Genomic DNA, 16,993 nt, shown 5'->3' on the forward strand with positions numbered 1-16,993 from the left:
TCTTCTAGGTATAATAAAATTATAAGGAGATTATAAATAAATAGCTTTTTTAATAATACTTAATTTAATGCCTTATATACTTTATATATAAAATGCATTTACTAGGGAAATAAAATAGCTTTAAGCTATTAATAATAAAATAGGCAATATACTTTAAATAAGGCTAGTATATATTATCTAAGAGATTAAAAGATTTATTATTAAAATTACCTTTAATAATAAAATTGCCTATAGTTTACTTAAAGTAATACTTAAAGAGGCTACTAAGGATATAAGGAAAAATTAAATTATTATTACCTCTATTAATAATAATAAATTTAAAGGGAATAAATATATTAAAAATAGCTATATAATAATTAATAAACTAGGGTAAAAATATTAATATAAAATAGTTATATAAGGAAATAGGTAATTATAAATTAAAAAGTAAAAGAAATATAATAAAAATATAATAAATAATATTTATAGAAAGCTTATATAATATTAATAAAGAGAATAAAAGCTAATCTAGGGATAAATAAAATATATTAAGGGAATAATATAAAGATTAAAGAGAAATAAGAAAAAATTAGAATAAAAATATAATAAATCTTTATATAATATAAAATTAACTATTATTAGATTAATAATAAGATAATAAAAATATAATATTATAATTAAATATAATACTAGGGTTACCTAGAATAATATTAAATAAGATCTATTTTAACTATAGTATTAAGCTAGACCTATAGTATACTAAGTAAACTTTAATAAATAAAAATTAATTAACTAGGCTATTATATTTAAACCGAAGCTATTAAGGTATTTAAAGGAATAAATAGAGAATATATTATAGGCTTAGGCTTAAAAGGCTTAAGCCTAGGTATTAAATAAGTAAAAGAGTAATAAAGTAAAGAAAGTAAAAAAGTATATTAAAAGGAAATAAAGGATTTCTATATAGCCTTTTCTTTTTCTTTTTAAGTTTAATAATACTATTATTAATATCCTTTAAGCAGCTGCTAAAGAGCTAGTTCTTTATAAATATAAACTTTATATTATTTTTAAAATAATATATCTATAGTAATTCTTTAATATTTTCCTTTTAACTTTAATATTATAAAAGTTTTTAATAAGTAATTTCTTTTAATAATAAAATTCTCTATATTACTTTCTATTTATAATTATAATAATACTTTATAATATAATAAATAATTATTTATAAGATTATAATATCTATAAGATTAATAAGTAATTTATATATAATATATTAATTATACTTTAAAAATACTAATATATATTAAATTTACTAATTTATAAGTTTCCTAAGATATTTAAGTTTTAATATTTTATTTAAAGTTTATTAAGATTTTTAATATAAAAAGATATTATAAATAATAGTAGATAAATAGTAAGCTTTAGCTATAATAGTCCTAAGTATTTTACTTATTTCTATATAATTAATAATAAATATATACTTAATCTTATTAAAGTCTTAATTAGGCCTATATTTAGCTAATATAATAAATAAAATCTTATTATTTTTTAAAATATTATTATTATTTAATAGATATTTAAAAATATTAATATATTATAATATAATATAGTAGATAACTGGTTAGCAGGGCAGCGATTAGATTCTTTTAGATACTAATTTTATCTAACCCCGGACGCCTTATTCTTGGCTGCATCTGACTCACATTTAAACTCTCTCGACTTGGGAATTTGCCTGGACAACATGGAATGAAAGGTATCATCGACGTTTGCGGACTAGAGTTTTACAAGAATTGAACCGTGCCGTCATATTGGATCTGCAAAATTAGACTCAAAGCCCCCATATCTATCTATCATCGTGATGTTACACCATCGCAATAAAATACAGCAACATTGAAAGCCTTACAAGCTTTGGCGAAAGGTCACATAAAAACGTTCTAGTTTAAGAGTTGAATATTTCATTATTAGACGTCATCTTGGGCTTGCTTCTTGAGCGGCCCGGATTCATTCGTGACTACCTAGATACAGAAGCTTTCATAGCTGTACAACACATGGGCTCTTCTATTCCCTTCATATTCAATTCATTGTAACTTTTTGTACTCCAAACTCCAATTCCAAAAGGTTATCTCCCGTATGTGCTGTATTCCCTTCTCTTGATAAAATGTAATGTATGTGGAAGCAACCGAGTCTTCCTTTCAACGCTTCTGGGGTATCTTCTTTTGTGCAAATCGGATCGCCGCGTATCTCATGCAGTTGGTGACAAAGAAAATTAAACATTAAACAAACAAAAAACGAGATTCAGTTGACTAGGTCATATTATTGGCCTTCATCTTCCGAGAGAACAAGAGGGGAGTTGGAAAGGCTGCTGAGTCGATGGGCGTCGATATGCTCCAAGCTATCGTACTGGATGGGAGACTCGATGGCAGGGTAGGCAGGGGGGCTGGGAGGCACGTCTTGGTAGACGGGAGGAGCCTCGTTGTCCCAGCTGACACCCATACCAGCATGAGCAGTCATGACAACACCGTAGTGCATACGCAGGATGCGGCCGGTGCCAGTCTGGGTAGCCAGTTGAGGCTTGCCTTCGGGAGCATATTCCCGGGAGACAACAAGCTCGATGAGCAGTGAGTGGGTCACCTCAACACCTTCCAGAGACTTGGTGTCGCAGGCAAACTTGAGCTCCTTGGTGTGAGACTTGTACTGGTTGGCAAAGTAGTCGAATTCCATCTCAACCTTACCATCAGTGCCAGTAAAGTCAGACTTCCAGCCATCGTGAAGGTGCTTCTCGCCTAGAACGCGGACCTCCTGGCGAGGGAGGCTCTTCTTCTCGGCATCTTGAGTTGAAGCGGGGGCATGTCGCTCGCAAGCGGGAGCCGAGGACTTGATGGTCTCCTCAAGTCTCCATGTAACCTTCTTAAGTCGCCAGAAGTCAATGGTCTTGGCCTTCTCGTTGCGGCTCATGAGGCCATCAAGTCGAAGGCTGACATTGTTGGTGCCAGTAGGGTGGATGACATTGTTGTAGTGGGCGCTGGCCTTGATGTTGGTGGGAGGGAAGACGCGAACAGAGTGGTGAGGAATTTCGTTTTCGGGGAGGGATCGCTTCACAGGTACAGTTCGCTCGAATCGGATAGGTGTAACAGAGCCACTGGCTGAGTGAACGCTCTTTGTCACGTAGGCATCGGCCTTGAACTCATAAGAAATGGCGACCACGGGAGTGTCCATGGTAGCGGGAAGGTGACCATCGAGAAGGATAGAGAAAGGGAATGCGTGTCGACCTTTTCGGAGAGTAGTAGGTTGGGCCAGGAATTGCCAGCTCTTGAGCTCAGTGTACTGGTTCTGGCAGTCTGTGCAGTGGCTCTGGTAGGGTCTCTTCTGGTAGACGTGAAGCTTGAGAGAAGCAGCGAAGCTTCCAACCTCGACAATCTCGTCCTTGACATCCAAAAACATCTGGCCAGTGATGAGCGCACCAGTGCTCTCCTCGGTGTTGCCGTGGAAGACTACTGGCGGGCTCTCGATGCTCCAATCGATGGAAACATCTGATGGGTGATCCTTGTGGGACTTGCCAAAAGGCAGAGAAATGCGGTGGTGCTTCTTGACGGCATCAGCGAGTTCAGCCATCTTGACAGCATGGATTTGAGGACGGTCTTCGCCGTCTGATGTGTATGGACTGCTTGTTCGTGATCGGGCAACCTTCTTGATCTGAGCAATGTTGCCAGATGAGGTGCGAATGAAGTTAGCCACGCGGTGGGGCATGGCTGCGGTCATGAGCGATCTTTCTGTAAGACGCTCTCTTATACGGATTTAGATGGTGGGGGTTGGCGGCTAAAATAGCACACGGCGTGAACGAGTTTTCGCAAAAAACTCTTTCAGTGTGATGTAATACCGGGAATAATCTTCGAAGCCCGTAAATGGTGTGATGGGACGGGAGATGGCCAGGGACAACAAGGTCTTCTGACTTTCTACCAAGGGCGTGAATGAAAAGTCGGTAATGACGATCGATGGCGCTGAAGTTGACTCAAACCTGTTCCGTGAGGGTGGGCAAAAGTTTGAGTGCCGGTAGTTAGTTGCGGAAACGCAAGTAGCAGTTTGTTTTCTGTTTTCTTTGGAATCTTTCAAAGAGTAACTGGGGGGATATCAATTGGTCTGAAGTGTCTTCTAGAAACTCAATTGAATCGTTGGCCGTTATTGTTGTTGTTGTTGTTGCGTTTGTGTATAAGTGGTAGGCAGGTAACTTTTTTACAAGTCAATGTCTGTCTGGGGACTAGATGTTGTCGACCCTGAAATAGATGGTGTGAGTAAGTCTGGGGAACTTGATAATAAGCCAAGATGGATATGGGGAAGATCTGGAGAGTCCTTTCAAGTGGGAAGATCGAGGGCATCACCAAGACTAAATATCTGGACTCTTCGACTCTTCGACTCGTGCTCCGTTCCTTGGGGAAACGATGTGTCATAGCTAAAGAGGCCCTGTTATGGCGAGCTTGTTAAGTGGCGCCTTTGTGGATATGCACTGACAGACGGCTCCCGCCTGACTCTTCCAGTTCTGCTCGCGCCCTGGAAGCCCTGTAACCCCTTTAGGCGTGTGGGCTGTGGTTAGGTCTTAGGCCTGGAGACCTCCGAAGGGCGTGAGACCAACAAGGTGGGCTTCCATGGCCAGGCCTACATAGGAGAGATCAGCACAGTCCATACCAGACCCTGACACAGTCCGTATGGGAGTAACGCGGTGTTGCGGTTGGCCAAGACCAGGTTCTGCAAACGGTACGCACCATGAGCCAATGCTCACTTGGCACGATCCAACGTTTCTGATCTGATGTCTATCAGGGACAGAGCGCACAGTGTACCGTGATGCTGTACCTTGTGGGTCAACAGAAGGCACGTTGGATCTTGCGCACTGCGATCGTGGATCGTAGAACCAGGTTCAGTGCCCGTACTTTTTACCACAACCACGAACCGACGCTGCCCGGCTATGGCCGGCTATTGTTTGGAAACGAAAGTCGGTTCTGGAGAGCTCTTGAATTGAATGCTGGGAAGCAGGTTTGCTGGTGTTGCTGTGCAGTAGACTATGCTAGCTGGTTCGATCATGAGTGCAACATGATGCAGCAACCCAGATTGTTTCCTCTCGACCATGCATAAACCCCCTCCTGATCTGACTCGGCAATGCTCTGAAAATCAGACGGGCGATACTTCCGAGCGCACATCTTTTCTTCTAGATGCACACTAGCTAGCCTCTGCTACGTAGCAGAACTATGAGTGAGAGCATCGGTCCAGTAGGCCGAAGGCCGGCCCGGCAAGCCACAGGGTTGATCAAGGGGGGACCCTTTGATCTCAGTGACTTAACTTAGCTAGCTAGTGCTTGTGTTAGCTTTTGTTTGGGAGACTCTTGACGGAAATGATCGAGAAGGCACAGCATCGGCCCAGTGAATTATGATTCGATGCAGTAGCACATGACGTGGAAAAGGGTATCCGATCACTGGTAAATCAGTCTTGGCCTGACGTGCATGTATCTCGTCAGATATTCCATCTCAAACAAGCAATATGTTGGTTAATCAATGCCAGTGTTTAAACTCAATCATGGTGTTTGTTGGCTGCGATGGTGCAATTTTCCGGACATTTGAGACCAACACTTTAGCAGCGGAAATGGCAGCCACGTGCAGTTGACAAGACAAAAGGAAGGTGCAGCAACGGAGAGTCATTAGCGGTGCAGGGTCCTGTAAATTCACCGGTTACAGCGCCAACGACGCACTAAATGGATCCCCTAGGCGATGCAGCTATAGTTGAAATTCCGCTATTTGTTGCCTCAATTGGGTGAAAAATGCCGATGGGAAAGGGGCCATCCGGGTAGATCAAGTAGATTGTCCATCACTTTGGATGGAACTGTAAACAACCTGCCCTGTGAAGCTTTCATTGATTATAGGCGGTGTATGTGCTCGAATACTCTGCCAGAGGTAAAGTCAGGTGCCGAGAAGAAAACACGCCATGAGAGATCTGAGTTGTATTGCCCAGAACAGGCAAACAGGCGACATGATTGGCCAAGTAACTTGTACAGGGCTAGCTCCACGTCTCGGCCGACGGAGGCGAGCGTCTATGGGCGAACCAACGTACGAGGTAGTATAGTCTAGTCCGTGTTTATGATTTGATCTTGACTTTCTGATATGACTGGTAACTAGTAGTTAATACAGTAACAATAACGCAATCTAGGACTTATCTGATCAAATACAGATCGTGTGGCTGATGGACTTTGCACGGGGCAGCCAGCAGAATTGGGGTAAAGATGGGAGAGCCAAGATTTGCACTCAAATTTGCATGATCCATGGGCCATCATGGTGTCAACAACACCAATTATTGCCCATGAATGTCACTAAGCTCGATTCTATACATGGTCCAAGTCACAGTCACAGTCACAGGTTCAAGTGTGGTGATTCCCACGTCCGATGCCGGTCCCACTAAACAAAGTCAATACTAGACAGAAGAGAAGGATTTGGAGAAGGATTTCTTCGGAAATGATCCACAATAAGACCGCCTATGGAGTAAAAAACGGTTGCGCGATCGCCTCTGATCAAAAATTTACGTCTTGGACGTTTACTCTGGGTTTAGTTTTGGTCTTCCAGGTTTTAGTTCTACTATCATGAATATTCAATGCACACGGTGTGGACCACGTCCTGTTGGCCCTTTTCTCCTGCAAAGAGACGGTAGTGACACAGTGGGGAATTGTCTCCACAAGATGAAGACTTTTTTTTGTTCTGTCTGATTGACAATTGACCGTATTAAGGTGAAAGGTAGCCGCGGCTATAAGCTGTCCAATCAAGAAAAGGAGCGCGGCAGATACGTACCGCCGTTCACCTTGTAACAAGTTCCAGGTTTAACGGTCATGAAAAGACCATACAAGATCCTGGGAAAATCTCTGAGGAAAAGAACTGACCACTTACACTAGCCCAACTTGGGCTTTCGTTTCTTGATTCAGGTTCAGAGTTTTCGATTCAAACAAAAGAACCAGGCTTTTTAATTGGAGATGAACAACACCACACGCCCCCCCAATCAAACCGTTTTCTACAGCATCGTGAAAGTCACTTCAGCTCACTCATGACCCATCGACAGGGTTCACCTTTTACGTTTCCATAGGGTAGAATTTGCCCTTCTGGGCGAGACTGTCTGTGTTGGAAGAAATAACTGGCCGAAGCTAACAACGCCAACGCTGTATCAGCATCAATATCACTGGCTTCGAGCAATACACGTGGCTATAGTTGTTGATGACACAACGACGACTCGTGGCGAGGCTGTTTCAACGTCAAACTTACAACAGAAGCATCCGGTCCAACGTATTACGACGACTTTTGCGTCAAGTAATTGCGTCGACCCATCGATCGAGATGGCCAGATATCTGTTTGCATGAAACCAAACAACATCAACACGGCAGTTATCACAATGAACTTAACCAATGGCTAACATGTCCCATGGTATTGCTACGCTGCCAAACAGTACACGGCACCAGAAACAGCACCCATTTACTCCCGAGCCGCGGCTGCTCCCATTCCGAGGAGGCGCCAGAAGCCTCCCCGCCTTTGAGATCGAAGCATTAGCCGATACACACATATTCGTGGCGTCAGTTTTAGATGCTCTCGTCGTCAGCTCGTGTAGTTCAGAGTGGAGCATTGAATATTCGGATTACCATTCTTAGCGGTCGTTTACGCAGCAGAACTATATCGATTCGTCCACACGAGTTTCGGTATGCTACGTTCTTTTTGGATCAGCGAGCATCACTGTACACACCGTCAAAGTTCCTTGGTCGAGACCGAAAAAGGAGAGCCGCATCATGAGGCTCTTGACTAAGGAATACTTCCTTCGCCGCCAAGGGACATGGTTTCCAAGGTCAGGGTACAGCATTATAATGCATCGCTGGTTCCTGAAGATCATGCATCAAACTCTAACCGCACGGTGCTTCTTCTATTACCTAAAAAAATTGGAGGGGCCCTTGACCTCAGCCAACTTGTTCAACTTGTCACTTGGAAGCCCTTGTGCGTTTTCAATTCAGCCCTGTCTGCCTATACACTTGGCACGCAGGTCGCAACTCGGAAAGGGCGTCAACAGAAGGTGCAATCACGAATCGCCCTAGCCCAACGTGCCACTAGGAGTCGGCTTCCAGAATTTGACGCCGTCTGTCTTTGATGGCTGTATTTCAGAGTGCTTGACATTTGGAAGTGACCATCACTTGCACCATTGCTTATAGTTCTTGCAAACCAAAAGATTGTCAGGGTCATCCCTTGAGACCAGTCTTGGCGACCCTTGAGTTGAGTTGGGAATTAAACATCAACATCTCAATGGGATCGTGCACGAGCTTATTGCTAACAACACCCCTCTAGGAAAATTTTCCATTCATGGCACAGTAGAAGCCCGGACCAGTTTTGAGCCGCATCGGAACAGGTGCAAATTTACTACGCTATAATTATACCATGGGATCCTCCTTGCGATGGGGCCTTTTAAGCATCACAAGACGAGTTGAGACTTTGAGTGGATTCTCTGAGCTTCCTTTGACAGAGCCAACGTTCCACTTCACGACAATCTCGCGGGCCGTCTACTTTATCCCACGCTCCGATGTCAAGCGACTCAATCCGACAGACGAGAACGTAAGAAGTTTCCGAGCAAGCGTCGCAACTCCTGAAACCAATATTTGAAGCGGTCTAAATCGACTAATAAGTTGCAACATGTAATAATAACAATCCTAGCAAGACCCATCTGGCAGCAATTGAAATAAGGGATTGGGCAATTGGGCTTCCAGAAAATTGCCTGGCGAGATTGAGATTGAGCTTGGCTTTAGCACGGATGCACTTGAAAGCTGCAATGACCGGCGGTCAATTAATCGATGAGGCTCAAATTGTACGGACCATCCCAAGATCGATCGTCGTCCGCTACAAATTTTCTATTTTACCATGGTCTAAGCTCGGTCTCACTGAGAGGCACAGGACAAATAGTTCGGGACAACATCCGTCATTGATATCTCATATACGGAACAAGCTCCGAGTAGGTGTAGGCCCACGGAACTATTGTTTTGAAGGCAGCTGGCTTGCCTACCTTGTAAGATGCTCTCACTTGGCCTTCTTTAGCAGAAAGTGAGCCAAGACTTTTGTCGAATTTTCTGGAGCCCCTTACCTAACACAGTGCTTACTGTGTCTGGGCCGACACCTAGGGTTTGCTGTGCCGACGGTGACCTTTTTGGATGGCTGTGCGTCATGCGCCGAGATTCTTTCGACCCGTTCCGCGACTGTGAGTTTGCGGTCCAGTTCGGCCACGCCCGAGCAGAAATCGACTGTTTCTTGGAGCACTTGACAGAAACGTCCCATGGTGAAAGAGATCTGTCATAATGTCACTTTTTGATGTCTGTTTGTTGTTACTGATGAAATGATATGAGAAGACGAATGATTTTACCATTTCTATGCTACAGCAACGTGTTTCGCAATTGCAATCATATGAGATTAGCAATGGAAATTCACCTCCTGCAGGTAATTGTGCAGCTTGTTGTATACAGCCCTCATGCCACCAGCCGTCTGTACGGAAATAACATTGTGACGCATCGAGTACAAACCCGTATGAGATCTGTCGAACGACTTCGGTACTTAAATTATCATGAAGCTTTGATCGACTTTGAGAAGCTCCCCCATCAAATGAAGCTTTGATCAAGTCTAAGATAATTAGTTTCTAGCCCTATGATGATCTAACTTTAGGCGAAAATACCATTCATCGGTGACATGTCAAAGGAAACAGCCCACATCTGAGATGGTCAATGAGATCTCACACATTGTATCCCTTTCCGTCTTATGGCCGGCTATCTGCAGCCATTTGTCCCAGAATCTGATTGGATCTATGTTCTAATCGGATAATGGCCATATAAAACTGTGCTCTTGTCTCTGAGAAATAAGTGGCATATCGTCTTGACGGCATACGGAGGAGGATTCCGTGCATGTGACCACACCCAACAATGCATTCATTGTTCTCGATATACCAGAATTGGTTACAAAGGTCTAAATAAGCTATATATGCAAGATGTGTATATGTATGTACGGACAATCAGAGAGCAAGGGTTCCAACGCTCGAGAGATAAGGGCAGCCCAATTGCAGAGCTGCCCAGATTTCGAGAAGCATTACTAGTCTTATCTCTGAGGGAAAGTTGTACCGAGACAAGAATCTGGGGTTTCTGGGGTTTAGACAAAGATAAGTTGCCTTTCTGGGGAGAGCGAGCGAGAGATAAGGAATTGCCAGATTTGGACGGTCGCTCGGCCACGCTTTGACGATAAACTGTACAGTGCTAATTTAGTGTAGTATACGTGAGTCAAACACAAAGTGAGAGAACTTGGGTCGGCCGATAACGGCGTGGTCCATTCATGATGGTGTTTTAGTAAATTCGTGAAGAATTTGGAGAATGAGAGCAACTGAAGAAGAAAGCCAAGACGAGACAGACATCCCGGCCAGTTACCTCCGGTCATAATGCACAGAGCAACAAATCCCTTCCATACAAGGCAAGTGGGTAACATCTTCTTTTTTTTGTTCTCTTTTTTTCCCTTGACTTCAACGTCATGTCTGTCATACATACTCCAAATACGGTATCCACTAAATTATTCCATGCATAAGAACTTGGAAAAGTATGTCTATTCTTGGTCAACACATTTACCTCCTGAGCGAGTATAGAGGTTTAGAATGACATCGTGTTACGGGGCCGTTACCCAGATCTTCAACGGACTTGTCCGAGCGCTAGAAGAAGGTTGCCGTGATTCAGTCTTAGATTCTTTGAGTTTTGAGTTGGGGTTCGTGGAGAAGATTCGTGGAGTAGGGCGTTGTGTAAAAAGAAGGGACGCTGGATATATAAGAAAGGAGTATTCCGGTGTTCGTATTGAAGGACTCAGCCACTGTGCAGGTTGAGCAATGTTTCTATCAAAGGTTGCATATACACTTTGTCATACAAGGCCGTCTAACGCTCACGACAAGTTTGGCTTAATACAGGTGTACTTTAAATAGGTCGGACTCACAACGTTACAGGCTTACACTGTCTTCGACGTATCTCCCGCAATCTTATCGATGACTAGACTTGAAGGTAACTAGAAGTTGCACAGTATGCCACGAAGATATGTGCTCTAAGCTTAGACTGGAGATACGGGGGAGAAGCTCGATTACTCTAGAAGAGTTCAAAAAGCGAAACTTGCATTCCAGAGTAATAGATAGAGGCGCTTCTAGTGGGTAAAATTGCAAAGGACATATAAGTAACCTCAGATGATATCTACCTTAGGCTTTTATAAGAGTTCTATACACTTAAGTTTCGATATCAATGGCATTTGCAAGGCAAACCTGAACGCTCTTTGCAAGAGCGTCGATCCAGACGATGCAAACGTTCCCAATGACCGACCCGCCCCTTGTTATCACTTATGATTTTCTCATTCAAATTACGTAGAAGCCCTAAACCTCTAGGATCCGTCCGTTGTTTCGTCCAAGGCCTTAACCTGGCTCCGGAACTCGTGCTGTCGTGCCTCAAAGATGGTCCCTACAGTCCCCATAGACTTGTTCAAATCATCGACGGTTTTCTTCAAGTCAAGCGATGGCTTGTCTTGCTCGGGTTTCTTGCCGAGCTCGGTTGCTAGGTTGCTGAGTGATGCACGCAAAGTCCCGACGGCGTTGTTGTATTCGGTCATTGCGGTGTTGACTTTTGCAGTTTTGGTCAAGATGGTCGACTCTCGACCGCAGCCCATATCAGCTCGAATTTCGTCTCGAATGGATGTAATTGTCTCGACAAAGCTTTGGCGCTCTTCTTGTCGCTCCTTTCTCATCTTGTCGATGTCCGTTTGTAGTCTACGGATTTTAACGTCAAACTCGCGGCACTGCTCAAGGAGAGAGGGGATTTGAGAAGAGGAAAGGGATGGGCTTGGGCCAGTGTTCCCTGACTCGATAGACTGAACAGGCCGAGAGGCTTGTGCGGGACTTTGGAAAGATGGTCGAAGTGGAGGGATGCAATTCTCTTTATCTTGCTGAGACAGCGAATTTTCATGTTCAGAGTCCAAAGACCCATAGGGACTTTCGATCGAAGGCAGGGGCGCGTTGTCAACAGGAGAAGCCATGTTGCGACTCTCTATCGTGGGTAGGAGGTAGACTTGAGGAAAGGCTGGCGGGCAAAGAGCGGTCGAGACGTTTGCAGTATCGGGCTCGCGTTTGACTGTTATTTTGGGGCTTTTCCATGGTTGGAAAATGGCGTCGTCAAGTCTCTTTCGCTTTTGTGAATCGTCTTGCTCATGACGATAGGTGAACTTGGAAACGTCTACTGGCCCAAAGATACTCGGAGCGCGAGGAGGCAGCGGCGGAGCAGGACGAGGAAGAGCCTAGCGATGTTAGAATGGGTATCAATAGTCGCGTGATAGACTTACATTGTCTTCTTCTTCGTCTCCGTTGTCTCGAGAACCGGTTTTGGTCTTCTTCTCCAGGGCAGGGCTAACGAAAGATGCAGGATCAACCCCAGGATACTTCTCAATAAGTCGGTACTGAAGTCTGGCAAGACTTTTGAGGCCATAAGTCGCTCTAAGCACGATCCAAATGGGGAATGTCATGTTTCGCTGCAGGAGCTTGTGTCTGTGGGGGCAGCGGGCGATGCGCTCTGTGACTTCGGTGTCACGATTAAGAATATAATCGATAATGGTGCATCTGGTTCTCTCATCCCAATCCTTGGAGTGGTTGTCGTATATCTCTTTGAGGTTTTTTATGATTTGCTGGTTTTCAGGTGTTCTGGATAGCACTGGGTTGGTCAGTGATGGGAACTTCTTGTATCTGGCCGGCGTCATGGTTATCATTGTGGCGGATGGTAGAGATGAATGAGGCAGAGAAGTGAAGTTTGCAGTAGAGTAGATTTTGGAGGAGATGAGGATAATAAGATGCAGGCATGAATGCTGTCGTGTCAGTAGGTAGGAAGTGCCAGTATCAGTGTGCCCGTGAATCACAAGCACAGCCTCTTGTTTATTTTCCTCCGACCGTAGAATGATTCACAGGCACTTCTCTATAAACTCTAGCATTAGTATTATAAATTTTCTTTGGTACTCTAGGCTAAATCGCGTTATTTATCGTAGAATCTACCTTCTGCCTGGCTATTTGGTTTATTCTTCTTTCTCCTTCTCCTCCTCCTCCTTCTCCTCTTCCTCCTCCTTCTCCTCCCCTCCCCTGCCTTTCTTACTTTTCTTACTTATCTACTACTTTAACCTCTTATTCTAAGGTTCTTAGTAATCTCTATTTTTACTATATAAGTATATATAACTATTAATTTTATAATATTTATAATATAATATAGAGTAGAAATATATAGCTAGAGTTTACCTTACTATATTTTTTAGTTTTTTTTTTAGTTATTCTTCTATATCTACTTCTTTATTTCAGCTTGCCCTATTCTTATTTTTCTTAAAACTCAGCTTGCTAATATCGGTCTGTATAGCTGGATACTACTGTCGAGGGCTCTAAGGCGTAGGTCATAAAACATAAGGGTCAGATTAAGCAACTCCCATCGTATAAAACAAGGTTAAAAGTCCAACAGCTATATCGCATTCTTTTCAATTATTATCACACAACTACAGAGCAATATACATTATTATATTAGGTATAAGTGTGTAACCTCATGGCCAGATTAAAAACAGCAAAGTCACAAGAGCAGTATTTGAAAATAAGTTTGAGTAGGTACTTCTGGTATTTGAATTGTTTCTAAAATATCCTATACACAGAAAGCGAGTAAGGCTCTCGTCATAATCCAAGCAACGCACGAAATATCTTCGAGTATCGCCCCAGGGACTCAAGACGGCCAAACTACATTTGAAAGTTGTAGAGACTCAATCCCGTTTACCAACCTCCAACCCACTCAACGTCCCCGAGATCGGTGCGTCTATCCCGACGCCAGTTCCAATCTCTTCCCTTGTTCCAAGGGCACTCCTTAATACTAGACCGTTCTTTAGCGGCCCCAAATTTGTTATGATAATTAGAATGATCCCAAACGCCCGCTTCGTAAGATTTGTTGTATCCAAAACCAAAATTGTGTCGTCGGGGCTTAGAAATTTCCACCGACTTAATAGAATCAAAAGTAGCAGCTTGAGCTCGACGTCGCTCACCCAGTGCTGCCCATTTGTCCTTGGAGCTTCGCTCCTTAGACGAGGGAGAATGGGAGTAGTGAGGGGTAATAGTGATGTGTTGAGTTTTAGGTACTGGGGCTTCTTGGAAGAAGAAGCCATCAGCAACCAAATCGTCATCAACGTCACCCTTGATATCGTGAGCATGCGAAGCCGGTTGAGGCTCAGGCTCGACAATGTCGATCTTCTCGACTTCCTTCTTCTCCTCCTTGCTCTCCTGGCTCCAGGTCCTGGCGTTGAGCTCCTGTAGCATCTGTCGCTGTTGTTCCATTTCCTCCTCTTCCTCATCCTCGTCCCACATATCACTCCAGCTCTTAGACACAGCTTCTTGTCGTCGACCAAACACCATGGACATAGCAGGCATGGGCTTGGCCATGTTGATGGGAAGGGAGCCAGCAGTAGCCTGGGCCCGGTTGAATCGAGCGGTGGGCTTGATGGCAAGTGACTTCATGGAAGCACCCAAGTGAGAGTCGTAAAGAGACGACATGGGAGTCTGCATGTTGGCAGAGCACCAGTCGGTGGTGGTCGCCTCAGACTTGGGGAAGAGCTCCTCAGTGTAACTCTCGTCGTCGGGAATGACGCTAAGCTGTCGGCCGAGATGAGTAGTACCATGGAGAGCCTTGGCCCAGGGGAAAGCACCAGTGTCGACGGCAGGGGACTGGATCGATGGGGTGCGGAGAGGCTCACGGTTGGCAGTGGCCACATTGGGAGACTCGGCGCCGCAGTACTCATCATCATCCTCGTCGTCGGTGGTGAAAGTGACAACTCGAAGCAGAGCCTCACGAGCGCCTTCCAGCGATCGCCGTCTTGGGTCGAGGTTCATGCACTGCACGAGGACCTCATACGTGTCTTGAGACATGGAAGGGAAGACGTCGAAAAGTGACTGCTTGTCGCGAGAGAAGTCAAGGAAAATGGGGTCGGCCTCGGTGGGGGTGGTGAAAGGGTTGCGAGAGAAGAGGATGTTGAGCAGGCAGATTCCAATGGCCCAAACGTCCGCCTCAGCAGGCGAGTAACCGGCACCGGCCGAATCGAATTGTTCAGGGGCCATGTAACGGTCACTGCCAACGGTCATCTCGTACGACCACTTCTCTTTAGTTGCCAGACCAAAATCACCAAGCTTCATAGCACCATCATGAGTAAGGAAAATGTTCTCGGGCTTGATATCACGATGGTAGACCCCCTTAGAGTGCATGAAATCGACGGCATCGATAAGCTCAAGCATGAATTGGCGAACATGCTCAGTCTCAAGAGGACCATGACCCTTTCGGATGGCTTCGTAGAGATCGCCCTGACCACAAAACTCGAGGACGAGGTAGATGTGAGAATCGGTCTCGAAAGAGTCAATCAGGTTAACGATGTTCTCGTGAGCTCCGAGGCGGCTGTGGAGGGCCTCCTCTTCTGACTTCTCGTCGACAGCGAATTCCCAATTACTATCGGGGCATGCGCTCTTCTTGGTAAGGCACTTGATGGCGACAGGCTCGTTTGTCCTGAGATCCTGCGCCTTGAAGACCATACCAAAAGATCCATGGTTGAGAGGGGAAATTGTCTGATAACGTCCGTTGAGAATGGCACCGCCGACGAACTTTTCCTTGAGGCACTCCATTGTGAAGAAGAAAAAAAGGGGGAATAAATAGTACTCAAAAAAAGAATAAAAATAAACAAAAGGGCAGTTGTCGAACAAACGATTTTTTGAAATTTGTCAATAACCGGTAAAACAGGAAGGCCGGAGTGGAATATTGAAGCTGTTGAAAACGCTCAAGCTAATGCAATGAAATATGAATGCTTCGCAGTATATGAGCAATGTACAGTGTCGTGATGATAAAGCAGAGTGAATAGGTCGATTGTTTGTTGTTGTTGTTGTTGTTGTTGTTGATGATGATGTTGTTCGTTGGTATTCAGAGGCTCATTGGGTATTCGATAGGTTGACAGACAAAAGAAATGATTATCGAATGGTCGTGATGATGAGTTGCGACCTAGGTAGGTGGTCGAAGAAGATGTGAAGGACAAGAAAAAAGAAATTCGTTATAATAACATGTGTACGTTTTTTTTGTAACTTGGAAAAGAATGAAAAGAATGTGGCTTTAACAGTGAGTTGCAGTGAGCCGACTTGGGACGAAGTCGAGCAGAGAGTTGGTCAAGACCAAGTGAGAGCGTATGAGTAGAGTGTCCGGATTCGACGATGCCGATGAGTCGACGTGTCGGACCAGTTGAAACTGGCACCGGGGGATAGGGGAGCGGAGCTCGCCCGGGACGGAGTTCCTAACGCTCGGCCGGAGTGTTGAGTCACACGGGCCAGATAGGCCGGGCTGCAGAGTTGAGGACCGGAGAGTAATCGCAAGTCAATGAGGAAAACCCCTAGACTCAAAGCAGTACAAGACGAATGTTCTACGCGATGTGTCCGACTGTAATAAGCGCTTTTGTTAATGGCCGAGGCTCGTAACCGATGTATGCGATAACGGAGCGATGTAATAGGAGATCTAGGCGAACAAGGACAAATGCAGCGGCAAACAACAAAAGTCAAAGACGCTTCTTCTTATTCTTCTCGTGGATGGCTGTATAGCTCAAGCAATGTGATCGATGTTGTTTGACTGTTTGGTTGGTTGTCGTTGGATCACAGCGATAAGCGTTTGCTTGCTTGGTTCGGATGAGGTGGCGAGGCGGAATCGTTCGGTGTTGAGAACGAAGAAAGGGTGGGATGAGTTGAGATGGGATTGGATTAGATATGAGTAGACAGAAGAGATAGAGACGAGAATAGTGAAGGAAGAGTGGCAAGCTCGAGAAAGAAGAAGGCCTTTGAAGATGCGGAAAGCGTACAAATGAAGGGAAAGAGAGGGTGGAGAGACGATGATAAGAAAGCAGGGGAAAGAAGACAAGAGAAGAGAGAATGAGAGTGA

General features: G+C 44.4%; 3 protein-coding genes across 3 annotated transcripts; all 3 read right to left on the reverse strand.

Moving 5' to 3' along the window:
• Nucleotides 1–2,289: 2,289 nt before the first annotated feature.
• FSST1_005365 (uncharacterized protein) lies at nt 2,290–3,723 on the reverse strand (the record flags this gene model as incomplete). Its single annotated transcript, XM_083231633.1, has 1 exon — nt 2,290–3,723. One exon carries the CDS (start codon nt 3,721–3,723, stop codon nt 2,290–2,292), a length of 1,434 nt encoding a protein of 477 aa, XP_083088795.1.
• Nucleotides 3,724–11,414: 7,691 nt separating this feature from the next.
• On the reverse strand, nt 11,415–12,785 carry FSST1_005366 (uncharacterized protein; the record flags this gene model as incomplete). The annotated part of the gene is made up of 2 exons (XM_083231634.1): nt 11,415–12,320; nt 12,366–12,785. 2 exons carry the CDS (start codon nt 12,783–12,785, stop codon nt 11,415–11,417), a joined length of 1,326 nt encoding a protein of 441 aa, XP_083088796.1.
• A 1,030-nt stretch (nt 12,786–13,815) lies between these two features.
• Nucleotides 13,816–15,702, reverse strand: FSST1_005367 (kinase-like domain-containing protein; the record flags this gene model as incomplete). The annotated part of the gene is made up of 1 exon (XM_083231635.1): nt 13,816–15,702. The coding sequence occupies one exon, from the start codon at nt 15,700–15,702 to the stop codon at nt 13,816–13,818; it is 1,887 nt and encodes a 628-aa protein (XP_083088797.1).
• Nucleotides 15,703–16,993: the final 1,291 nt, after the last annotated feature.

This window comes from Fusarium sambucinum, chromosome I (assembly GCF_050947815.1).
Source record: "Fusarium sambucinum isolate potato_lamoka chromosome I, whole genome shotgun sequence".
Taxonomy (NCBI): Eukaryota; Fungi; Ascomycota; class Sordariomycetes; order Hypocreales; family Nectriaceae; genus Fusarium; species Fusarium sambucinum.